The 26,963-nt window shown below is 33.7% G+C and overlaps 1 protein-coding gene across 5 annotated transcripts in view; it reads left to right on the top strand.

Moving 5' to 3' along the window:
* Window positions 1-1,193: 1,193 nt before the first annotated feature.
* Window positions 1,194-26,963, top strand: part of NECAB1 (N-terminal EF-hand calcium binding protein 1) — a 199,655-nt gene continuing 173,885 nt past the window's right edge. For 2 of the 5 annotated variants that reach the window (XM_074269831.1, XM_074269820.1), the window contains exons 1-2: window positions 1,220-1,420; window positions 10,674-10,698. In XM_074269831.1, the coding sequence (XP_074125932.1) occupies window positions 1,322-1,420; window positions 10,674-10,698 (124 nt within the window). In that variant the 5' untranslated portion in view covers window positions 1,220-1,321. Of the gene's footprint in view, window positions 1,458-10,673; window positions 10,699-26,963 lie in introns of all 5 variants that reach the window. The other 3 variants (XM_074269811.1, XM_074269792.1, XM_074269801.1) reach the window with 3 other exon arrangements.

Below are 26,963 nucleotides of genomic sequence, written 5' to 3'. Positions count from 1 at the left end.
TTCTGTCAAACAGTACAATAAGACTCTAATAAAATAGATATAGTCTGCTGCAACATATCATTCATATCCAGTCCATCTAAAGAAGAAAACCAGTATGCTATAAAAGTATCTTGGTCAAAGGAAAAAGTGTTGGCCCTGAAATTAGAGGTCCTAAGTTCAAATCCTGCCTCTGATGCTTACTATCTGTTTTGGCCAAATCCTAGGAGGAAAAAGGAAAAGAAAAATGAGGTACCTAAGAGCAATTGTAAATCCTCCCCTACTTTCCTTTAGTACTTAAATCAGTTTTTGCCACAAACATCTTTATTACATTCATTAAATGTATAGAAACAAACATATTCCTCCTTCTTTAAATTATGGCTCTTCAGAACTGGTTCCAGCCAAATAACTTATCTAATAGAAATAGGGACTGGAAGAGGACAACTAGATGGCACAGTGGAGAGAATATTGTTCTTGGAATCAAGAAAGACTTCAGGAAAATCTTCTTGAGTTCAAATCTGGTTTCAGACATAGACTAGCTGTGTGACCCTAGGCAAGTCACTTAACCGTGCTTGCCTCAATTCCTCAACTATAAAATGAGCTGGAGAAGGAAATCAACAAACTCCAGCATCTGTCAAGAAAACCACCCAAAAATTGGGTCACAAAGGGTAGAATATTGTTTTAAAATAAACTGAACAACAAAAAGGGATTGGAAAGAGGGCAAGGAATTAGCTAATGGGGTTTTTCTACTAGCTTGATTAGGGATCACCACTAGGGACTGAGATAGATTGTCAGAGAGAGGATCACCTTTCAGAGTAAAACTGACACAGACCCTTAAAGCAAAGGAAGGGGAAAATGTTGGGAAGAGGAGGAGGAAAGGAATAGAAAGGAGAGGAAGAGGGAGAGGAAAGAGAAAAGGAGGGAGGGAGAGAGGGGGAAAAAAGGTAAGAGAGAGAGGAAGAGGGAGAGGAAAGAGAAAAGGAGGGAGGGAGAGAGGGGGAGAAAAGGTAAGAGAGAGAGGAAGAGGGAGAGGAAAGGAGGGAGGGAGGGAAGGAGAGAAACAGAAAGACAGGGAAAGAGGGAAGGAGAGGAAGGGAGGGAGAGGAAAGAAGGAGAGAGAAGGAGAAACAGAGAGGGAGGGAGGGAATCAGGAAGAAACAGACAGAGGAAGGGAGGGGGAAGAAGGGAGGGAGAGAGGGAGAGCTGAAAAGTGAGCTACTGTTGTCAGCGGAGCTCAGCACAAGGAGCAACTGATACTCAGGAGCAACAGCAGCTGCTGCAGCAGTGATCAGTGAACAGTTGCCTCCGCCTCATCCTGGTCTTGCTGTGCTAACTGTACCACAGGATGGAGGATTCCCAGGAGACATCGCCTTCTTCCAACAACTCTTCGGAGGAGCTCAGCTCTGCCCTGCAGCTGTCGAAGGGAATGTCTATCTTCCTCGACGTAAGTACATATTGGAGGAGTTTGGATCCAAGCAATTGTACCCCAATCCTCCATCACGAACCTTTTTCCCTTTCTAAAGCCTTTTAGTTTTGGTGCTTTGGACTTGTTGGGAGGTGTCCAGCACCAGCTTTGCCCTATTTGAGGAGACCCCAAGGAAGATCATAGATTTATAACTGAAAGGGAATGCATGCCCATTTTTTTGTTTGTTAGTTGGTTTATAGGAGAAGAGAATTTTCATGCTTTATAGTCCAAAGGGAAACCCACATAGGGAAATACGACACACAGAAAGTCTTAACCAACTTTAATAAGGAGCTATCCAAACGTTCCAGCTCTGGAGTACTGCATCTCCTAAAAAAGCTCCAGGTCACATTTCCAGGTGCCCAGACTCTCTCACTAGAGTCCTTTGTAAATCACAGCAGCATCTAATCTAAGGATCCTGTGAGTTGAGAAGTTTGCAAGGACAATTTCTCACAGAAAGACTTGAGTCAACATTTCCTTAGCATCCCCTAGCCTCTCAACAGCAAACCTCCTTGATGCTTGTGAGTCAGGGAGAACAAAAGGAAATACTACAGAATTAAAAAAAAATTAAAAACAACAACCAAACCTACTTCTCCTTACTACTCCCCTCTCCTTCAGAGAGCAGTTAACTCTGAAAGAGTTCAATCATCACTAGAATCTTAAGGAGGCATCTGGCTAATTCAAGTTTTGTTTATACTGGACTTTCTTTATCTGTACTGTTTATTATCCTTTTTTCCACCTATCTTTCTTTCTGTTGTTCTTGCTATGATTTCTTTCATGGAGTCTCTTTGTATTCTACCTGATGTTTTCCCCTACCTCTCTAGACTTCATGTAAATTCTTTTTTCCTTAGTTCTATTTTTTTGCCTTCTATAGCATGCATTTTTCTTTCCCTCATAGAAGGGGAATTCTTTTTTTTTATGTTTTTACTTTCTTCTTTTTACTTCTGTTTAGCTCTTTCCTTCCCTTTTCTTCCCCACTCTTTGCTCCCTTTCTTAATGTTTCATGCTTTTATTTCTTGGGCCTTTCTTTGTTTGGCAGTCTCTTTTGCATGTTGACACTTCTGTTATGTGTAAATTTCTTTGTTATGTTCTTTGATTTTTCTTCCCAACTTTGAGGGTTTTCCTTTTCTTTTTCTTCTCTTTTCCCATTCCTATCTGCTTTCCTCTTCCATTTTTCATCTGGATAGTTCCATCTGGATTACTTCTCATTATCCCTTAGTTGTCACTTTGACTTTCTATCCCTCTCTTCTCCATCCTTTTCCCAATGGACAGGGCCATTCTCCACTTATACTGCAGTGTTTGAATGGTCAGCCCTAGGTGTTATCTCAGAGTTACTTCTCTATGTCAAAGTAATAAATATTTTGTTGAATTGAATTAAACTGATAGAAGAAAATGAATAAAGTAAAGAGAACTGTGGCATAAGAGTATTCTAAGTATTAACTACTTTTTTCTTAATACAGGAGAGTAGAGGACAAAATAGGAGTAATAGAAGCAGTTAACAATGGTCTATTAAAAACTAGCTTATTCCAAGTTTATAGGTTCTTTTGCTCAGGGATGGGAATGAAGTGATGTGAGTTTTCAATACCATGATGGGGAAATACAGATGACATTGATTATTCAAGGGAACCTTTTTTTCCTATGGTTTAAAAAAACAAATAAAATTGTTTTATTTTTTTTTTCTAATGAGAGACATTTACAGCATTGACCAGGATTTATTTTGGCAAAATTATGAAGAAGGTATAGTTTATTATTCCTTTTAGTATCACTCTTTTCTCACTACTTAGGTAGGACTTTCCATTATGAGAATGCACTGAGGTGGAAATCATCTTCTTTTCTAGATCTTTTACTTCTCCTTTAAATTTATTTAATTTTTTGTTAAGAATAATGTACAAATTTCTTTCTCCTACAAAAACTTATCTGTCCTATCTCCTCGAGCCTCTCAGGTTTCTATCCTCTGCTAAGTGAAGAAGTTAATCAAATAAACTAATATATAATAATATGCCAGGTATTATATTGTCCCTTCTAAGTTTAGTGCCTTCCTGAGAGGCCTTTAGATAAAGAATTTTACTATGGGAACAAGGGAGATACAATGGAGTTTTAGGCATTGTGGCAAGCTTGTGAAAGAAATGTTTTACATTGGTGGGCATCTCAATACCTCTTAAGTTATATGGAATAGGATTTTGTTCATTTGGCCTCTTTGTAGAGCTAATACCATCTATGATTCAAAAACATGAGAAAAGACCTTCATTGATTCTGACCTTGCCTAAAAAATTAAGACCTTCAGTGTGACTTTCTTCTAAGCAACAAGTAAATTCTAGTGATAAAACAGAAATGTAACCAGTTGAAATCACTGAAAAAAATAATTCTTTTTCACAAATACCAATCTTGTCTACAATGTTTTAAAATGGCTGCTTCTTTGGAATTAAAATATTCATTTTTTCCATGTGATTAAATTTTCTAAATGTACTGAGGTACTGAAACCAAGTATGTATGTGAAAGAGACACACAGACAGAGAGACACAGAGACACAGAGACAGAAAAAGAGAGATACAGAGACAGAAAGCCAGAAATAGAGATAGAAGGAACTGAAGGATAAGACTCAGCCCTGGTTTTGCCACTAATTCATTAAGAATAAAGTCATATGTTAATAGGCTAAGAATAACATCCATCCTATACTGTTCAAACTATAGACCTTACTGACGTAATATTTTTTTCTTAAAATAAAATACCACCCAAATATAGTATATTGATGTTCACTGTTCACCAGAAAAGTATATCTATCACAATATGTCTGATGATTTGCTCTCCACTAGAAAGCTTGTCCTTTAAATGGATTCTTTGTGATTTCAGTGAGAAGTAAAAGATACTGGTGGAATAAGAGATAAGGATATGATCATTTTGTTATAGAGAGTTCTGTTCCTTATTCCTTGGTCATAAAAAAAGTATATATTGTTAGCTATAAAATGTAAATGAACTATTTTCTAGAATCTGTGATTCACTTAAATTTGCTCTGCCATGATAGTTATAAAAGATTATATATCTTATTTTGCTGTATCCTTTTGTTTTGTTTTGTTTTAATTGTTTTTTTTGGGGGGGTTGGTCTAGATATATGATATTATCAATATTAAGAATTTCTGGTGAGGAAATTCCCTCCATTAATATAAATTAGAAACTGTTATATAATTTATAGTGTTAGAAATATGGTACACTGAGAGATTAAGTGGGTTGGGCAGTATGTATGTGTTAGGAAAAGAATATGAACCTAGAACCCTCAGATCTGCTCTATTTATTGCTACTGCTCTGTAGACTGTATGTAATGTGATTTACTCATTTCTAGATGGAGTAGGAATAAAATATATTTCAGGCTTCTATATACAATGCCTATTTAGTTTTTAAATTATTTAAACTTTATTATTTACAATTTGTCCAAGTTGAAATAAAATATATCCCTTAGACTTTGTTTTAAATGGTAGTAAATTATAATGACAGACAATTGCTATTCTCTTTCTCATTGTGAGTTCCATTTATAACAAAGAGACAGATATTGAAGCAATTTCTCTTTCAGTGTAGAGCTGTTTAGAGCTGTTTACCTCAAGTTCCTTATCAACAATTCAACAAAAAGTAGTATATGACCATATCAAGTAAAATAAAAAAGGCAAAATTACCAGTAAGTCAATGTATAATGGTTACACACATATCATTTGAAAATTTTTTAATTTTCTAAGGTGTACATAATTAATGGGTATTAAACCAACCAATTCTAGAGGTTGATTTAAATAATTAAATTTTGATGATATTCACCCTGATAGATTATAAGAATCTAGTCCTCACTATCAATAAATACTTGAATATTTAGAAATGGATTTTAAATTAGTCTTCAAATCTGGGGAGCATCCTAGATCTGATATTCTTAAAAATATATGTAGAAAAGATGGAAAATCACAGTAAAGAAATACAAACTGTGTATAAACAAATCAGTTTTTTCCTCTTAGCTTCCATGGTAGTATTCTAAATATTTGCAAGTAAATTCTAACTATATCTGAAATAATTTAGACATATTAGACTGTTTTCTGGTGATCTTATGGACAATAGAAACTCCTTTTGAATCATTACATTAATAATATAATTGTGATAAAGAAAAATAATAACAAATCTAGACCCTTATGGCTTTGCCAATTCAATTTCCAAATGAATTGCTATATAAAGGCCATCATTTCTACCACATTCCTTTTAAAATATATATATATCTATACATACATACATATATATACATATGTATATACATACATATATATGTATATATACATACATCTACATACATATATATATTGAAGCTTCTTAGCAGTGAATAGCCAAAAAAAGTATATCCTTTATGTGATTTTTCCTCTCCGGAGCTCTATTCCCTGACTCTTCAATTCCCAGAAGCTTCTCATCCTGGATGCTCACCATACTCCTAAGGCTTCTTTTATTTTTGATTTGTTAGCTTCTTCAAATTTCAATCTTTTACACTTTTTTTGTTTGTTTGTTTGTTTATTTGCTGAGCCAACTGGGGTTAAGTGACTTGCCCAGGGTCACACAGCTAGGAAGTGTTATGTGTTTGAGACTAAATTTGAACTCAGATCTTCCTGACTCAAGAAAAAAAAAATGTCAGGGTGATGCTCCATCCACTGCACCAACCAGCTGCCCCTTCAAATTTCAATCTTAAGGAAAGTACATGTATTCAGTTCTTTCTGGGCTCCACTCTTGACATTCTAGAGACTTTCTCTATCATGCCCCTGAATGAGGATTTTTTTTCTCCATTCCTTCTCTGTCCCTTTTTAATTCCCTTTTAAGTATTATCTTACCACATTAGAATATAAGCCCAATGAGAGAAGGAACTACTTTTCTTTTTTGCTTGTATTTTTATCTCCTTGAATATTTCAAATTTTTAAACATAGAAGTCACTTTTCCTATGATTCATGTATTTTCTAATTCAGCAATCAGATATTTTGGCTTCAATGGTCATCATCCATTTCCTTCTTCTGACTAGAAACTAAAGCCATTGTCCCTCCTTAGATCTTTACATAAATACTTTCCACCTTCATTGTGTAACTTTGTGACTCTCCACAATTGACATGTATGTAGATAGACAAATTAGAAATAAATATTTCTAGTCTACTTCCCCTTTTCACAAAATCGCATCATTTAAGAACCAGAAGGGACCTCAGACGTCATCTAATCTAACCCATACCTAAAAGCAGGAATCACATCTACAGTATCCCCAGAAAGACATTATCCAACTTCTGCTTAAAGATGTCCAATGCTTATTCATGTTTTTCTTAAACTGCAGTAAACAATACTTTAGAGACAGACTAATCATGGTACTGTAGGGAAGAACTCTTATCTTCCTCATTCTGAACATCACAACTTAATGAAGGCTTGTATTGCATTTCTTTTCTGGCTACATTTTACCTTATCTGTTCCTTTTGGATAAAGTATTTACTTCCATTGCAATATTCTAAACACAATCCTAATTCCACCAAATCTCTATGATATCTATGTATTTATATTTTCTTCCTGGTGTTAAAATTTCTAATTCACTTTGTTTATTGCCAAGAATGTCTGCATCTATGAATAAATTACCCATCACAAGTATTGTTGCTCATCTCCCCAAGTATTATCTCTTATTAGCTACTTTACTTCTTCAGTATTATTCATACTTTTTCCCTAATACCCCTCTTTTTCATCCACTTCACTGATTTCCACATTAGTAAGGTTCTTTTTCCCCCTGGATCTTATTTTAAATTCTGTGACAGAACACTATTAGTCACACCCTCTCTGTCATATCAAAAGACATACACAGAATTGTACTTATGGGTTGAGATAGAGCAGTTAGAAGAGTGATAGATTCATGATTTAGAGACACATTTTATTCTTATTTTTAGTACATTAATATCAAAGCTTCTTGTCAATTATAAACCAGAAGTGAGAAAATCATTGGCCTGGTGTATCACATTTTTATTTATGCATCAGGTTCACATTCCAGGACAGCCATAGTCAGAATGTCAAGCAGAAGGAATTTGTCTTTTGTAAACCATTCATTCCCCTTTTAGCATCCAATCATTCAGTCGTTTATTATATACCTTCTATGTATCAGACACTGTACTAGGCACTGGAATACAAAGAAAAACAAAAGATAATCTCTGTCCTCTAGGAGTTCATAGTCCAATTAGGGAGACGATATGAAAACAACCATATACAAACAAGATAGATGCCCAATGATCTTTTGATATTGTTTTATTGTCTACCCATTACTCCCCACCATCAAATACCTAATTAGATTGACCTTCCTGCTTCAATACTTCAGGATTGAGATCTTCAATGATCATTGATTTAATGAATCTATTCAGCCCTACTTATTAAGGATTTTGCTAGATGACTATATAGTTTATTTGACAAACTAATTTGAAATAAAGTATTAATGAATTTTAATGACCCTGTGACACCCTTCATATTTTAACATCTTTACCCAATTAAATGAGAAATTTTAAAATAACATAGTTTGAACCACTTTTCTCTGTCCACTTTTAAGACCTACTCTCTTCACATAATTAGAACATTATCTTTTCAATCAGTAGCAGTAAGCAGCCAGATTAACGAAGGTCTGAAGAGGCAGGAGGCAGTCCACTAAAAGAATCCTAACAGGTGGTAACTTGCTCTTCTCTTTTAAACTAGTAGCTTATGTAAATAAATGGTAATTATGGATTTATACTGGCCATCTTACCTCATTCTTTTTGTTAATTTACCATGGTCAAACAATGCTTGATATATGTGTTAAGTTCTTTAAGAAGAAAGTACAGATCAGGTCTCTACATCTATCTTGTTGGAAATACTTTTTGTAATATCCATTTGCAGGAGTGCTGTTTGCTTTGGGTCTGGGGGCCTAATGCAGTGGCTTATACAATATTGCTATGATATTTTCCTCTGCTATTATAAACATAGCATCTTATTCTTTTAGTTACTTTTTCTTAATCCTTTTTGCCACAGGCAGTATGACAAGCATTCAGGTTGACTAGACTAGTTGTCTCTAACGTGGACATGATGTGATCCCAGAAAGACTTGACATGATCCCAAGGGATACATGATCAACTAACTGGAAGATGGATTGCACCCTACACTCTCCATAATAGTGAATTCCACATTATGTTTTAAATAAAACCACACCATTTTCTTCATTCCCTATTACCTAAGACTTTTCCATTTTGCCCATTAACCTCCTATGACTCTTTATTCTCCCAGTTTCTACCTTATACTCATAATGTTGAGGCCTCCCTTGTTATAACTGACCCAAACGCCCACATTTACAACTCTATAGGTACCACTGGGATGATTCCCTTCATCTTCAACCCCAGAATACACATACCTTGATCTTCAAATAGTTTTGTGGCTTGTAACAGGTGCCTTTTAGTGGTCTTGTGCTTTAGGTAACAGGCCAACAGTAAGAGCATTACTCTCTGCCTTTCATTTTTAGTGGGTTTCAAAAGATGGGAAATCATAGTTGCATTGCAATATGCATCACAGATCTTATTACATTATCTTTCTTCCAAAACCTACCCCTCTTCTGATACTCCCCATTTCAGGTATATCACCTCTCATCTAAACTACTACAAATGACCTCTTATTCAATTTTCCTAATTCAAATTTCTCTTCAACCCCAACCGATTCTCCAAATAGCTGCTAAAGTGATTAAAGTACTTAAGTTCAGATCTGATCATGCTATTCACTATTTCATAGTACATAGTAAGCACTTAATAAGTATGTATTTCTTTGTCTTTCCTTTTGATGGTGTTGGGGTTCTTCCAAAAAAGACTTAAAATTGAAGTCAGAGAACTGATGTTCAAATCTTTGATCTGTCACGTGTTACTTTTGTGACCTTGGGCAAATTATATAACCATGGATTGACTTGGATTGCTCAATTTCAGAAAATAATAATTGACTAGATTAACTTCTTTTTTATTTAGGTATTTTCTTTTTGTGGTAAGTTTTTTATTATTATTAAAGCTTTTTGTTTTCAAAACATATGCATAATTTTCAATATTAACCTTTGAAAAATCCTGTGTTCCAAATTTTTCCCTCTCTTCCCCCCTCCCCTAGATGGCAAGTAATCCAATATATGTTAAACATACATATTTTCCTACAATTATCATGCTGTGCAAGAAAAATCAGATCAAAAAGGAAAAAAATGAGAAAGAAAATAAAACCTCACATAATCTTGATGTTGCTGTGTACAATATTATCTTCGTTCTGCTCACTTCATTTAGCATATTCATGTATGTCTCTCCAGGTCCCTCTGAAATCACACTAGATAACATCTAAGGGCACCTCCAACTCTAAATATATTATCTTAGGAATTCTTTCTTCATCCCTTCTATGTCTTTAGTTGTTTCCTCTCTTAGGAATCTCTTCCTCTCTTCCCAATCCCTTTGCCTTGACCTCTGCTGAATTAAAAGTGTCCTCTCCCTTTTCAACTTTATCATATAACTTTTCCTAGACTTTATTATATTCTTCCCCAACTGCCTTGCAGCATGGTTATTTGTGTATCTCTATTTCTCTGTTCTCATTTGGTCTGCAAGATCATTAAAAACAGAGTCTGTATTGTATCTACATTTGTATGCATCTTGGACAATACTTGGAACATATTTGATTTTTAATACATATTTGTTAAATTTAACATTTTGGAATTTTGGTTAATTGCAGAGTAGCAAGTCAGAGGCAGAGCTGAGCATGTGTCTGACTATTAAATAAGGTTACCAAATAAAGTGTCAACTATTGATATTTAAAAATTGCCCCCCCAAATAGGCATGTGAAAATAATTCTGAAATATTATTCCCATATCATTGATTGAAATTTAAAATGGAAAAAACAGGAAATTACAACAATAGGAATACAGTATTAACTAAATAATCACATATTGGGTCATCAGGGAATTTTCCTTGGTAGAATATATTTTAAATTAGGTAGTGGAGGAGTAGAAGATTGATGCAAAGAACTAAAGATGTCATCTGACACATCTATAGGGCTCTTCTCTGCCTATCTTTTTTGTCCTTGATGCCAGGTGAAAAGTCTTTCTCTAAATATAGAATTAGTAGGGGTTTCAAAATAGCAGACTGAAAAATAATTTAACTTATGGTTGAGTACATCTTTTATCATGTCACATATAAAAGTGGTAATTCTGTTATGTTCTCTTTCTTTCCAGATACTGAGAAGAGCAGACAAAAACGGTAAGACCAAATGGTTTCAGTTCTTTCTTTTCTGTCTTCTCTTTTGTCAACCATGTCATAAAAGGGCACTACCCAAGTGGAAAACAGAACCTATCCCATTTGCGACATCAATCATTTAACCAGCATAGTTAGATCTAAGGATTCATGTTAAAGTCATAGAAGAGGTCTTACATTTTAGTTCAGGAGAGACAAGCTTCCTGGAGCCTGTGGTCCATGAAGGCCAATGACATTTTTTTTCTATTGCACCTTAAATATATTTGTAGGAAAGTAGAAAGAGATCTAGATTAGGATTAGAAAACTGGAATTTGAATAAATCCTTACTAATTTTTACTCATGTGATCTTAGACAAGTAATTCCATAAATAACTGATGTTTAACACTTTAAAGTGTTAACTTTAAAGTTTGAACACATATTTCCATGCTTTGCCTAACTTGAGCCTGATAATAATACTACAGGTATTAGTATCCTCATTTTGCAGATGAAGAAACTGAGACTCAGAGAGAGCATAAGTGATTTGCTCATGGTCATGTAACAAGTGTCTGAGGTGGGATTTGAAACCCATGTCTTACTTGATTTAAATCCATCAATCTATCCACATATTATACTTTAGTTATTAGTTTATTCATATGTAATGCGTGGATAATAATAGTTTTTTTCTAATATGTAGCATGATTTTTGGTAGATAATTACCTTTAAAACTCTAAAGCAGTGCATACTTAGAAGTTGCTATTATTGTTATATACGCATAGTGACAATGTCCCAAGGGCTGCCACAAAATGTGTGGGAAAAGTATATGACTTGTCTCTTTATACACAGCAGTGGGAAAACAAAAACCATAGGGAATTATCATGTCTAATAGGCTAATATAGATTATAGTGCAATTAAATTTCTATTTCAATTATTATCAAAGAACAAGCCATTATAATAAATACATGTTGATTATTTTAATGAATCAAAAAAATCAAAAAGTACCCTTTGGTACTACAACATAGGTTACCAAATTATGGCCTATTATTAGTGCAACACTGGGTCATTATATGACATCTTAAAGTGATTCTTGGAAGACTACAGATATATAGAATCAATCCATCCCCTATCATAGAATCCCATATTCTTCTTGTACACAGAAATAACTGTCAGACTGCAGTTCTGATGTTGTACTTAGTCAATAAGCATTTTGATGAGTAATATACTGACATCACTATACATCTCTGCACAACGAGCAGAACTCACTCAGAAAAGCAAGGAGTCCTTGAAAATATTTGGTAACTGAACTAAATCTTCCTTATAGAATCTTTTCTCAAACTGAGTTTTAGAAACTGATACTAGTGAACCAGGGTACATTTGTTAGCCAAATGAATGGATTCATTTTTATTGTGAAGTAAAATGATTTGTTAAATGATTTTTAATCCCTATTTTTCTATATGATGTTGATTGACATCAATTAGTCTTGCCTGATGGTCCACTCTCAAATCAGCCCAAGGCAAAAAAAAATGGCTTAGGGCACATCACTTGATCTGTTTCCTTCCTCCTCACAATATCTTTCCTGTTATATTGTATTCTCATGTGGTCTCTTCTGTCTTCTTTAAGATTCCCCTTCTATTTTTGGATGTGGTTCCTAAAATCTGATGTCCAGAAATTATCACACCCTTCAGAAGTATTCTCACCAGAGTAAGCCACAAAAGGACTACCTTCATTTATTTTAAGCACTTTTGGAGTGAACTTGTAATTTCATTGGTATTGGAAATTCCTAGTAAAGAAACACACTTAATGATGCAGTTTAAATTATTCCACAATTTATATCTCAGGACTGAGCCTAAGGTCTGAGCCACTGTTTTGTCCAGAGAGTAAGAGTCAAAAATAGAACCTAAACTTAAGTTTTCTTGACTCATAGACTGGCTTTCTAAATTGTGGACCATACTTTGGTGCCTCTGGACACACTAGATACTATGCCTGTCAATTCAGCCCATGATATTGACTTTAAAAAAATTGACTTAAACCTAGGTCTTCCTGATACCATGACCAACTTGCTATTAACTATATGATATTTCTACTTTTATAAAAATGCTAAAAAGCATCAGATGATGTACAAATGCCTGGTTGACAGAAGTAGGGGCTTTTCTCTGGTTACTGTCTTAGTTGGTGACGACTCCTTGTCCTGATCACTCAACCAACTTAAATATGACTATGAGGCTCACACCTTTTGTATTTTGTCCACAAAGATAGTACAGTAAAAAGAAATGTTTTCAAAAACTTTTGAAATTTGATAGATGACTAATTCTTATAAAAAGTAATAACTGATAATTTCCAATAATGTTATCCCACATAGAGTCAATTTGATATTTTGTTACAGTAGATAGTATCTTAACTGAATTCAATTCACTATTTTTAACATTAATTAAATCCTGAACTAGGAAGCCAATGATAAATTTCTAGCTACTTTTCAGGAAAGTAGCTGTTCTATGCAGAGATGAGAAGAAATGTTATACACACAATAAGTACATATACCTACATATGTGCTTTATGCATATGTACATATACAAAGTAGGGCAAAAGAGAGATCCAAATCTACTCTAGGAAATTATGAGACGGATCAGAACATGTTCAAGTAAAAACATTTTGGAAGGATCATTGAGGAGTTGTCATGTTTAGTTTGAGTTAAGTTAAATAAATGTTTAATATCAGCAATAATAATACAATTTAGTTGAAAATTATGAAGTGAAATCAGGTGAGAAGTTAGGTTGGAGCCTTAAAAGCCAGACTGGGGAACTTACCTTTTATACCAAAAGCAATTGAGAGCCACAGAAGATTTTTTTGCCAAGGGAGTGACCAAAACCTAAAGATTGTGAAGAATATTTTATCAGGTTTGTCAAGGGACACATTGAAAAAGCACAAGTAAAACCAGTTACTATAACATTACAAGAGTTTAAAGAAAAAGTGATGTGAGTCTAACTTAGGCAGTAGTAGCATGAATGAAAAAGAGAAGATGAATATGATAGATATTTGAAGGTAGAATGGATCAGAGTTGGCAGCTGATTGAATGTAGTGACTGAGGGAGAGGGAACGATTCTGAAATTCTGAAACTGAATGACTAGTAGAATGACAGTGTTCTTGCCAAAAATAGAGAAATTGGGAGGGAATAGAAAATGGAAAGATGAGTTTGTTTTTGAAAGTATTATGCTTGAGGTGGCATTTGGTGGTACAATGAACAGAGTGTTGACCCTGAAGTCAGGAAGCCTCATCTTATGAGTTCAAATGTGTCACTTACTACTTGTATGATTCTGCATAAGTCATTTAACCCTATTTGCTTCAATTTCCTCATCTGTAAAATGTACTGAGGAAGAAAATGGGAAACCACTCCAGTAAATTTTCCAAGAAAATCACAAATTGGATTACCAAGAGTCAGACATGATGAAACAACTTGGAATTTATTTGTCATACAGGTAGATTATTTTATGCTCTGAGACTGGATCAAAAGGAGAGAGATTTTTAATATGGAGGAGTCAATTTGACAGAACTCACAGTCAATGTCCTTTTTGCAATAAAGTATATTGTGGATTCATCTGCTGAGAGAAAGCATGGTGGAATGAGGTTATTGTTTGTTGTTCAACCTTCATTCTTGAAGAGGTGGAATTTGTGAAAAGGAGAAAAAGGTTGAAAACAACCCTTATAGGAATGTTAAATGGAGATATGATTTTGTGATGAGCCCTATCTTCATTCCTCAAATAATGTCAGGAGTGTGATTTGACAAAATACATGAGGGAGATAGCTCCCTGCTAAATTTATATCCCAATGAGGTCAAGGTAGAAGAAACATCACACATAGAGCAAAATATTTTTAGAAATTTTTTTCTGGGAATAGAAAAACTGGTGTCCATCAATTGGAATGGATAAATAAAGTATTATGAAATGATGAATATAAGGAGTTCTAGGAGGCATAAAAAAATATATAAAATGATGCACTGAAGTAAACTGGTACTGTATATACAATAATTACAACAATTAAACAGAAAGAACAACAAAGCTAAACTGAACATTGTGTTCAAAACTAGAATACAAATAGGAAAACCTTTTGTTGAAGAGATGGAGATATGAAATATCATATATCTATCAAACATAGAATGTCCAACAGGTTTATTTTGCTGAATTGTTCCTTTTATTTAATTACTTATGTTATTGCCTTTTACATATCTTTATGAAAGAAAGCTCATAGGATTCATCAAGTAGGTATGGAGGAAAAAACATATTCAAAAGGGGATATAAAAACAAAAAGCATGGGGGCAGCTAGGTGGTGCAGTGGATAGAGCACCAGCCCTGAATTCAGGAGGACCTGAGTTCAAATCTGGTCTCAGACACTTAACACTTCCTAGCTGTGTGACCCTGGGCAAGTCACTTAACCGCAGCCTTTGGGGGAAAAAAAGCATCAATATAACTTAAAAAATAAAACAAATGATGGAAATCACCTGTGATTAAATATTAGAAAAGCATAAAAACAAGCAAAGAGCAAAAGTGAAGATTAAAGTCACTAGTCACAGTGTAATGTAAAATTGAAGTCAGAATAAAGATGCTAAGCTAAGAGATATAAGAGGTCATGGTGGCAAATGAGTTTCCACTAGTCATATCAATAGTTGGTTAGAGGGTATGGGCTTTATGCATAGAAACTTTTACAAATGCCTATCAATTATATCTGATAGAATAATTACTTCATTTGTTTGACATAATGCAAAAATGGCCATGGTTCTCCATTTCTTTATTTGCTATAAATGTCATTCTTATTATTCTTATTAATTTAAGAAAGTCTGTAAAAGATAATTCTGCAGCCACATGCCAAGACTTTGGTACTATCCACTGTATTAGTGCTGAATCAGATATCTTTCCTTCTTAAATGTCAATCCCTGTCCATGGTGCTAACCGGTTCTCTTGTAACAGACAATAAGAGATCTGACTCACCTCAGCTCTCCATAATGAATAAAAATCCTGAAGCAGAAATATGCATTTTATCCTTTTTGTAATCTAGAAGAATTAATTTTTCACATTAAAGGTCTCATTTGTGATCAAGAAATTATTTTGGCCAACTATAATAAAATGATTGTATTTTATGAGCTACTTTAATATTTGGGTGTTCTAAGACCATTTTAATCATAAAAATACTTTTGCATGGGTAAATTAATCATGTTTTTCAGAAATAAGTTGCTATTATACATTATAGCTAAAAAGAGAGGAAAAAAATTTAAAGTATTTGTTTTTGTTTCAAAAGAGATGGTTTAGTAGATTTTTAAGGTCCCTTCTAACATCTAATGTACCTCTATGATTAGCTGCAGCTGAAGAGTAAAATGAAATAACTGTCTTGAAAGTCTAAGCAAGCCCAACACATTTTCATATGTCCTTGAATTAGATGAAAATTAATGAATTGAGCCTGGAAAATAAGGTTCAGCAATATACTAGAAGAAATTTATCTCACAGTTTTTCACTTTTAAATCAACAATCTATTTTTGAAAATTAAGAAAACTTAGATACCAATAGTTTATCACACAAAAAAACTTAACAGTGATTTATTGCATCAAGAAATTGCTGTAGTATGGGGTTGGGAGGCAGAGAGCACTATAGACAATGACTATTTATTGTGGGTTAGAGTTTTCTCTGAAATTCCCATGTTTTTAATAGTAACTTATGTGTGAAGTGATTAATTCGACATTTCTATCAAAGCATTTAACCATCCCAAAGAGTACAAAATGGTCTGGCATATGTAGTTTGATATATTTGGCCAATGAGCAAGAATGTGATGGTATAAAATGATGAGAGAGCAAATATAATGGAAACCAGAGAAGTATATGCAGGAGAGGTGATGGCTTAGACAAAACATATAGAATGATAAAAGTGACATTTGACATTCATTCTTTTCCCTTTCTGTTGTCATTATAGGTTGTATCAGCACAGGGTCTAGTGCAAAGTAGATATTTAATAAATATTTTCATTGATTAATGAATGGATATTGTCTAAGTCCTGGGCGTGTCTGACCTTTTTAAGAGAGAGTGCACCAGATTGGGGAGAAAGTTTTGACAAACCTCTGAAGCATCCATTCTAATACTATTTGGATGCTGCCAATTGAACTTGAATATCTGTTTCTGTACTTCCAGCAGATTTTCCAATAATAGTAGATATAACCAATATAAAACATATATATTCCATGAAATCATGTCTTAAGAATCTTTTTGAAAAACAAGTCACTAGTGCAAAGCAAGAAAGGGAAAAAAAAACATAAACACAAATTCTGACAGTAAAACTGGCTTCCAAAAAGTCAAACAAAACATATTTTCAGAGAAAAAAAGAAAACATTTTCCTTTTTCTCCTTAATGTTTTTTTTTTCAAAATGCAAAAGTAGTTTTCACACCCTAAAAGTGTTGCTTTTCTGCCAAAAGTAGAAAACTGTGAAATTTGTTAGCTTTACATATCTTTGCTAATCAGCTTTAAGAGATAAACAGGAAATTCATGTCCAAATCGGTTTGCCAGTACTCCATAAATATGCTCATGAGCTTTTGGAGTTGAAATAATAGAATTGAAATTGCTTGTGCATCAAAATGCGAGGGGAAAAGGAGTTCCATGACACTTTGGGATATCATATTGTTTTTTTGTAAACACCGCCATTCCTTGTTTGGTTAAGAATTCATCCCTTATTCATACCTGTGGTATACAATATATGACCTGCCTTTCTTGAAATTTAAAAAATCTTGATATTTAATATTCAGATTTTTATGTGTACCTCTTGAATTTATTATAAGATATTAATCTAATCCCAATTCTGCCATATTGCTTTCTGATTTTCCTAGAAATCCATATTAAATAGGGAGTTTATTTCCTAGGTCATACATTTTCAAGTTAACTGAACACTAAGTCATTGAAATGATTTTGATGATTATTAATATATAGTCTGAGGTCCATAAAAGGTTTTGCCCCCTTCATTTTCTACATTTGACACTCTTTCTCTTGATATTCTATATCTTTTGTTTTCTCAAATGAATTTTATTGTTTTTCTATCTAATTTGGCAAGGTATACTTCTTATAGTTTTGTGGGTGAATCATTAAATCTGTAAATTAACTCTGGTTATTGACTCTGTAACATGCATATTAATCATTTTTGAATATCTTTTAAAATCATTATTGAAACCATGGGTAAATTATATTGATGATTTTTGGCTGAGTTTAAATATTTATTTGTAGCCCTAAGTTGAAATTGTTATGGTTGATTTAAAAGTTGTTTTTTTTTTAAATGTAGATAAACAGGACAAATAATCATCAGTTATGGTCAAATTTGTAAAAGGAGAAGGAAAAAAAGAAGGAAGTATTAAATAACTAATATGTGCTAAGTACTTTGCTAAACATTTTACAGGTCCTATCTCATTTTATTCTTTAAAAAATTGTGAGAGATAAGTGCTATTATTATCCTGATTTTACAGTTCAGGAAACTGAGGCAAATAGAGATGAAATGGCTTGTGCATGATCACATAGCTAGTAAATATCTTAGACTGGATTTGAACTCTATGCTCTGTGCACTGTATTCTGAGTTGAAGCCCTGAAGAAAGATCACTTCTCATAATAGCTCACTAGTAAATTGAAGGCTCTCTGTTAGTAACATAAATGTCCTGAAAGAAAAAGTGGGTATTTCTCAGGAGCGCCTGCTTAAAGATAGACCCCTGGTTCTCTCAGACATAATAAACTTTGAAAGTCATAGTAAATGGATTAGCAAAAAATTCTACTCTTCTTCACTCTAAAGGAAAAAGAAATCAGAGAAATCTACCACTCTTTGAAATATGGTTTCTTTTAGGTCAAGATTTTCTTGATCTTTTGTCATATCATATTCATGCTTAATCTTCCTTCAATTATGACTCTTCTCACCTTGAACAATTCCTGCTGTGTGGACCTACAAAAGGAACTCCTTGGACTATTAAAAAAGGCAAAGGAGGGACAGCTAAACACCAATCCTGAAATCAGGAGGACCTGAGTTCAAATTTGACCTCAGACACTTAATATTTCCTAGCTGTGTGACCCTGGGTAAGTCACTTAACCCCAATTGTCTCAGGAAAAAAAAGGCAAAAGAGTATCATTAGAGACAGTATAATATGGTAGAAAAGGCAAGAACATTGTAATCACAAATTATTAGCTTGAATCCTACTTCTCATATTAACACATCATGTGATCATGGACAACTCATTTAACTTTTCAAAGCCTCAATGTCTTCATTTCTAATAATAGTTACCATTTATACAATACTTTAAGGTTTGCAAAGCACTTTGCACATGATATGTTAGCTCATTTGATTCTCACAACCACTATCTGTCATAGGTGTTATTGTTATTTTCATTTTCAGATTAGGATACAGAGCTGAGAGGATTTATATAACTTTTTAAAATTACACAGCTAGGGCTCGCACAGTTTTATTGCCTTTGGTTAGTTCCAAATTGTCCTAGGAGAGGTATTAAACACGAATTGGAGGTAATTGCCAACAGTAAAATAGATTATTTGAAAAAGAAAAACTTCCAAACAGACAAAATTAATGCACTAAGAAAATTGTTCTGTGGAAATCTGGGGGAGGGAAATCTTTGTATCAAATTTCTCGGATAAGGGTTTGGTATCCAAGATATAGAATAAATACAAATGTGTAGAATTACCCAGCTGGTAAGTATGACTGAGGCAAGACTCAAATTCGGATCTTCCTGACTCCCCATCCCAAAATCTACCCAAGGTGATACCTAAGATGTCTGATGGTAATACTTGCATTTCCTTCTATCAATTTCCCTTCAGTCAATTAATAAACATTTATCAGTTACCTGCATGTGCATCCACTGCGCTAAATGTTAGAAATATAAAAAAGGCAAAAGACAGTCTTTGCTCACAGCAAGCCCACAGTTTAATATGAAAGAAAACATACAAGCACTTACATAAAAATATACAGAACAAATTGGAGATAATCTATAAAAGAAAGCCATTATAATTAAAGGGGATCAGGAAAAGCTTTCTGAAATTTTAGTTAGGTCTTTAAGTAAGCCAAAATGTAGATTAGAGATGATGAGGAAGAACATTCTAGGCATGAAGAACAGTCAGAGGAAATGTCAGAGTTAGGAGATGGAATAAACAGGAGGAACATTGAGGAAAAGCAAAGAAGCTAAAGTCATTGGAATACAGAGTACGTGGTAGAGTATAGATTGAGGTGAAAGAAGATTAGGTATTCCCTACCTTCCATGGCTGTAGACAATGGTTATTAGAGGCTTTGATTGTCAAATAGAAAATTTATTTTTGATCTTAGAGGTGATATGAAGTCACTAGAATTTAATAAAGTGGGAGTGGAAGGATGACATGGTCAAACCTACATTTTAAGATTACTTTGACACCTGGATAAGGGATAGGCTAGAACAGAAAACCAATGAGGTAGGCAAACCAACCAGCAGGCTATTGTAATAATCCTTCCTTTCTTACAAAATTGTAAAGAAAATGCTTCATAAACCCTTATAATAGGGTTACATACATGAATTAATTTGATGAAACTTGGATACATCTTACATGCTTATTTCTTCTATGAATATATTCTATACTCCCTTTACTTTTTGTCTTTAAATTCCACCAGCACAAAGAACAACTAGGTGGCTTAGTGGATAGTATGTCAGGCCTGGAGTCAGAAAAATTTTTCCTGAGTTAAAATCTGGTCTCAAACATTAACTAGTTGTGTGACCCTGGTAAGTCACTTACTCCTGTTTGCCTCAGTTTCCTCATCTATAAAATGAGCTGGAGAAGGAAATAGCAAATTAACTCAGTATCTTTGACAAGAAAACTCCAAATGGGATACAACTGAATGCAACTGAATGACAAAAACACATTGTCACAAACAACTAAAAACTAGATAACAGAATTAGCCGTGACAATTCCATACCCTTGTTAACCTTAAATTGAAGATAGTATAGAAACTATACTTCACTAAACATTCCTAAACTATTCGTTAGAATTTAAGTTCGGCCTCAACTCCAAATTTTTCCTCTAGTAAATCATTTCATCACCAAGATTGGCATATAAATATACCCAAGCTAAATGAACTACTATAAATATATAGCCAAAGCAAATTCTTTAGCATTCCAACTTTCTTGTATTAGTGGATTAGCATATCCTTCATCCCAATATTTCATCTGGTCAGCTTTCCCTTATTTCTGTCTGCCTACTCACCATGTGAGCCAACAAATGGTGCTTCCCATTTCCTATCTTAACTATCTTAAGAACTCACTTCAGATATGTGTATTATAGACCACCAGTAGAGTCATAGCAAGCCTTCATAGCAAGGAAGCCTTTTGATATTCCCCAGCAATGATAGAGAGCAAACTCAGTTTTATTCAATGAGTTTACAGAAATAAGTGGGTTTCTGGAATTCTTTATTTTACATTTGATTAATATTAATATTTTATAGATAATTGCATGCTGATATGATTTTGATAAATATTAAAAATTTAATCATTCAAAATTATAAAATAACACATTAAAGGAAAGCTAGTGGTTTTGAAAGGATTATCCATTAAAATGCTTGCTAGGAAGTTAACTATTGCAAACTTAAACCTCCTACTGAGAGTATTGTTCTAATAACTTCCATTAGAAATTACTGCTCTAATATTTGTAATAATACCAAATGAAAGAGAAATTAAACTATGATATTTAAAGTGTCATTTGCAAGGACCATCCTTTTTTATTATGCACAGAATATGCATCTTCCTGAAAAAATAATTACAAAACCAAAACATTTAAATTTTTTCATGAGACACTGAAGCACAAATATGATAGAAATGTATGCTAAATCCAATATATGCAAACATATTTATGCAATTATCTTGCTAGTTTCTCTATTCTTCAAGCTAAGTTGTATTTAGTTTGTAGATTTTTAAAATATACATATATGTACATTTATCTTTTCTCTCACAGAAGAATGTAAGTTCCTTGATAAGCAGAGGTAGGCTTCCTTTTTGTCTCTCTATTCTTTGTGCTTTGAACAGTACCTGGAATATGCTAAGGGCTTAATAAATGTTTGTTGATTGAATGATGATTTGAAAGCTAAGAAAGCTGAAAACCATTGATCCATATTAATCAAAAATAATACTCTATTCTGTAGGAAATCAGCCATCATGGTATTTTACTATTCTAATGTACAACCTGGTATCAATCAAAATTTAATCATGCTGCTTACAAGGAAAATACAATTTGAATTCATCTGAAATAAATTATTTTTAAAAATTATTTTGGTGAGGCAATTGGGGTTAAATGACTTGTCTAGGGTCACACAGACAGGAAGTGTTCAGTATCTGAGGTCAGATTTGAACTCAGGTCTTGCTGACTTCAGAGCTACCTCTGAAATAAGCAATTTTAAATAAATAATTAACAACTATATCATTAATTCATTAGAAGAAAAGTTAGCCAGTCAACAAGCATTTGTTAAGAATCTATCACTGTGCTAAGCATTGGGAACACAAAGAAAGGCAAAAGACAGTGCCTGTTCTCCCTTTTCCTTCCTTTCTAAAACCTACTTTTTTATTTAAAACAAATATTCTTCTGGGAGAAAAATCAAATGAAATACCACAGGAAAAAAATGTTGAAAAAGTATGGCATCCTGATGTGAGAACTTTTAGGAATCCTGTTGGTCTTTTAAGGAAGATCTTTAAATGCTCCATGACAGCTGGATTCTAATCATCTGTAGTCTTTCTTTTCCAATCACAGTTTAAAAAAAAAAAAAAAAAACTACTTTAGTCCCAGAAAAACTCCTGGGCATTGGTTATCTTTTAATCTTATTTGAAACTATATATCTTTTGTTACTGAAATAACTTAAGAATGATTACAAAGTAGTGTCATAAGATCCAGCCTTAGTACCTAGGGTATTCATTCTCCTTGATCCTATAATAGCTAATCTGAGTCCCTGTTAATGGCACTATGAAAATAACATTTCTCTGTTACAGTAGTTATTTTCCATTATAAAGTAGATAAAATTGGTTTTTTTCTTATGTATTTTAATAGTTAAAAAATTTTAATCTTTGTTTTTTTCCTATCCTTAACCTACATTTGTTCCAGATTTGTATATAAACTATCCCTATATCTCCTCCAAAGTATGAATATTTTCATCTATTTAGAAGCAGCATGTATAGAGATGCAAATCAGAAATAAAAGGATGTGGCAAAAAGATTCAGCCTCCATTCATGGCAACTGGAACCACTGGGTTAAAAGAGACTGGTGAAAATGTTCTTTACCTGAAGTAGGGAAAGTAACATCAGCTCACAGGATCACAAACCTGGATCTGAAAGGGACCTAAGAGACCTTCTAATTCAAAATCTCAATTTTGCAGTTGAAGCTGAGATGTGGAAGATTGAGCAGCTTGCCCGAGGTCACACAAGTTACAGTTGTCAGAAGCAGCATATGAGCAAGTCCAAGTTCTTTGATTTCAGAGCCAGCACTAGGTCTACTACATAATACCCACTACAGAAAACATGACATTCAGGAAAAAATAATAAATTCAGTCAGTCACCAGTTGTTTTGTCTATGTTAGTGCTAAGAAAAAAATAGAATAACAAAAAAGAAAATCAAGTTTCCATGCCTCCCCAATATCTCTTACAAATGCCTCCTTCTCTCTGCTCCCATACTTAACTACACCAGGCCCTTCCTTATCTGTCATCCATATTGTTGCACTAACCTCCTAATTGTTTTCCCTGTTCAAATTTTACTCAATTCCAATCCATTCTGTATCCAGTTGCCATAATGATTTCCTAAATCACAAGTGCAAACCTATCACTCCTATGTTTATTAAACTACAGGGGCTCCCTTAGAACAAATATAAGATTTTCTGTTTAGAATTTAAAATGCTTAATAGCCTGACCCAACCTATTAAAAAAAACTGATCCTCATTGTTTCATGACTTTATCTTGGTGTCACCATGTCTTTACATTATTTATCCTTCATCTTGAGAGTGAATTTCTTCCTTAATTCACCTCTTGGATTCTCAATCTCAGTTTCCTTTAAGATTTAGTTCAAATACTTCCTTCTACATGAAACATTTTATGACTCATGTCAGCTACTACTACCTTGTTTCCCAAAATTGTCATATTTATTTTCTATATATCTGCATGAAATATATGAGTTCAATCTATGGAGTTTTTTTTTAGGTTTAGTGAAGATATTCTCCATTTGTTTCATTTCTCAACTATATTTCAAACTAGCTTAGATCTCTGAAGCCATATTTATATAATTATTTATTTGCATTGATGGATGCATTAAAATTGTTGGACAGGATGCCTAAATTTATTTTTTTATAAAAATCACTTATTCAAAGATAATGTATTAAGCCAAGTACTACCCTAGGCACTAGATATTCAGAGACAAAAGCAAAATAGTCCCTTTCTCAAAGGAGCTTCCCTATCCTAATGAAGGAGATAGAATTTTCATATATAAATCTATTCAAAGTAATTCCCAGATCCTCTGCTTTGCCTTATATGAAAGTAATTTTTGAGCTATGATTTCATGTCTAATGGAATAATGTTAATATGAGAAAACTCAAGCAAAAAATAGTCAAATAAGGAATTAACCCCAATGTAAATTTTTAGTCAATAAAGTCCCCAAATAATACCTTTGCTTACTGTTCTTTGCTAATTATAGATGATAAAATAAAATAAGCTCCCTGTGAACTGCTAAAACATAAAAACCTTAAGTCCAAAAGGGGGATATGTGATAAGCTTTAGCTCTGATCACAGTTTACAAAGATTTTAAAAGCATTTATTGCCTGAGAAGAAGCTTGCAAACTGAAGCAGAGAAACTAAGTTCTCAGCTTTTCAAAGGAGAGTGAGAAAAGGAGAGGTAGTATTTATTTGGAATATTTATGATTATTTGGGATATTTATGGCTAAGCATAGGTTAAGGGAGAAAAACAAAAATTCTGGAATTCAGATGGGGAGTAGAGGTCTAGAGAGAAGATATCTGTAAACAATAAGTCAGAAAGAAGGATATTTGCTGCTCTTCAGATAAGTTAGAAAGCAAGATGTTTGCTGCTCTCTCTGAGCTGGTCTAGACTGGTTTCAGCAGTTGCAGGCATCTGTAAATTCAGGTAACGTTTATTCACAAAGGATAATTGGTATATCAAGTAGTCTGGCTTCAAAAATCCTCCTGATTGGATAGTTGTGTGCTACTCTATTGTTTGATTCCCTTGTGAAAAGCAGGCATTCTAGCATATTTAATCAGTTAATCTAGAACTCACATTCACATTGGCTACACAGGAGAATATGTTTGTTTTCTCTATTTCTAAATTCTTGTCACTCCTCCTGGATCTCTCCAACTCTAGAGAAGGACCATTACATTATATAATTTCAATACAGAGAGAGAGTAACTTAGATCAACTCCTGTAGAAGATATGGGCAAAACCTTAAAAATCTTCCCTGACTAAAAAGATAAACATGAAAGAGAAATCATAAGGGATTCAAATAGATTGAACTGTTTTCATTCCTATGTGGGAAGATGATATTTGTAACGACTAAGAACTTTGTCATTATTAAGACATTTAGAAGGAGTATACACAGAAGAGCATGGGTTTGAATTGACTAGGATAGAATGATCTCAAAAATAAATTAAAGGATGAAAAAGATGCAGTGGGAGAAGGGAAAAGAGAGCAAGAATGAGGCAAAACATTTCATAAAGAGGGAGCTCAAGTAAAAGTTTTTACAATAGACATGAAAATGGGGGTGGTAATAGCAAAAACTGTTTGAATCTCACTCTCATCCAAATTTGCTCAAAGAGCAAATGACATACCCACTCAATTAGGTATGGAAAGAAGGAGGAAAGGGAGCTAAAAAAAAAACCGAATAGTTTATCAAAAGAAGGTCAAATTAAGAAAGACAGTGGTCAGAAGTAAGACAGTCTTTTAGACAAGAGAGAGACAGAGAAAGAGAGAGACCCACAGAGAGAGAAGGATAAATGGGAAATTAAGATGAAGGAAAATACAGTTAATAACCCTAACTGTGAATGTGAATGGGATAAACTAACCCATAAAACAACAAAAGATGGAAGAATGGATTAAAAAACAGAATCCAATTGTATGTTGTTTCAAGGAGAATCTATTATGTTTCAGTTAAGGTAAACAAAGGCAGGATAGACAAAACAAAAGCAAACATAGACCTAGTTATAAAAGAAACCCAGGAAAGCTACAAAAAGTATAATAAGCAATGAAATAATACCTAAACTAAACACATGTGCACCAAAGGTTAAATGAGTTATAGGTCGAAATAAGTAGTAAAACTATACTAGTGGAGGACCTCAACTTTCCCCTCTCAGAACTAAACAAATCCAGCCTTAACTAAACAAGAAAGAACATAAAGAGATAAGTAGAATCTTAGAAAAGTTAAATATGTTAGACCTTTGGAGAAAACTGATTGATAATAAAAATAACTATACATTTTTTTCAGCTATACATGGTACCAAGACAAAATTTAACTAAGTATTAGGGCATAAAACCTCACAGCCAAATGCAGAACAGAAAAAAAAAATGTCCTTTCAGACCATAATGCAATAAAAATTACATTTTGTAACATGCTGTTGTCTCCAGAAGCTGCCGATCACTCTCTGGGAGGAGATCTGCCGTGTCAATTCAAATCTCTCAGACAGATTCTTCTTCCTGTAGAAAACTGTTGTCTCCAGACAGTTGCCGTTAACTCTGGTCCAGAGAAGTGACTTCCCTTCCTGCAGAGAGCCGACTCAACTCTGGCCTAGAGCAGAGACTGACTTTTTTCCTCCAGAGCTGCCCTCTTTATCCTCCCAGAGAATGGGCGTGGGATAATGCAAGGGCTTCTGGGAAGAACCACTTCAACCAATGAATTTGCTCCTCCCAAGCACGCAAGCTCTTCCCCAGGAATTCACAAGTCAAACTCCCTGGAAAGGCCAGAACTAGAAAATTGTCAAGTACCGACTTAGCACTTAGTAAGAACCTAATATCTTATTATCTCATTAGCACTTAGTAAGAACCTAACAACATTTAGTAAAGATACCTGAAAACACAGGGTAAAAACTATTTCAAACTAAATAATCTAATCCTAAAGACTATATATAGCAAGGAACAAATTGGTAAAAACCAATAATTTCATAAGAGAATGACAATGATGAGACAACATACTAAAATTAATGGGATGCAGCCAAAGCTGTACTTTGAGGAAATTTCATATCTCTAAATGTTTATATCAATAAAATAGAAAAAAAGCAGATTAATAAATTGAGC

This window comes from Sminthopsis crassicaudata, chromosome 1 (assembly GCF_048593235.1).
Source record: "Sminthopsis crassicaudata isolate SCR6 chromosome 1, ASM4859323v1, whole genome shotgun sequence".
NCBI lineage: Eukaryota > Metazoa > Chordata > Mammalia > Dasyuromorphia > Dasyuridae > Sminthopsis > Sminthopsis crassicaudata.
Note: the sequence above shows the minus strand (reverse complement) of the source record. Positions and strands in the feature narration are given on the sequence as shown.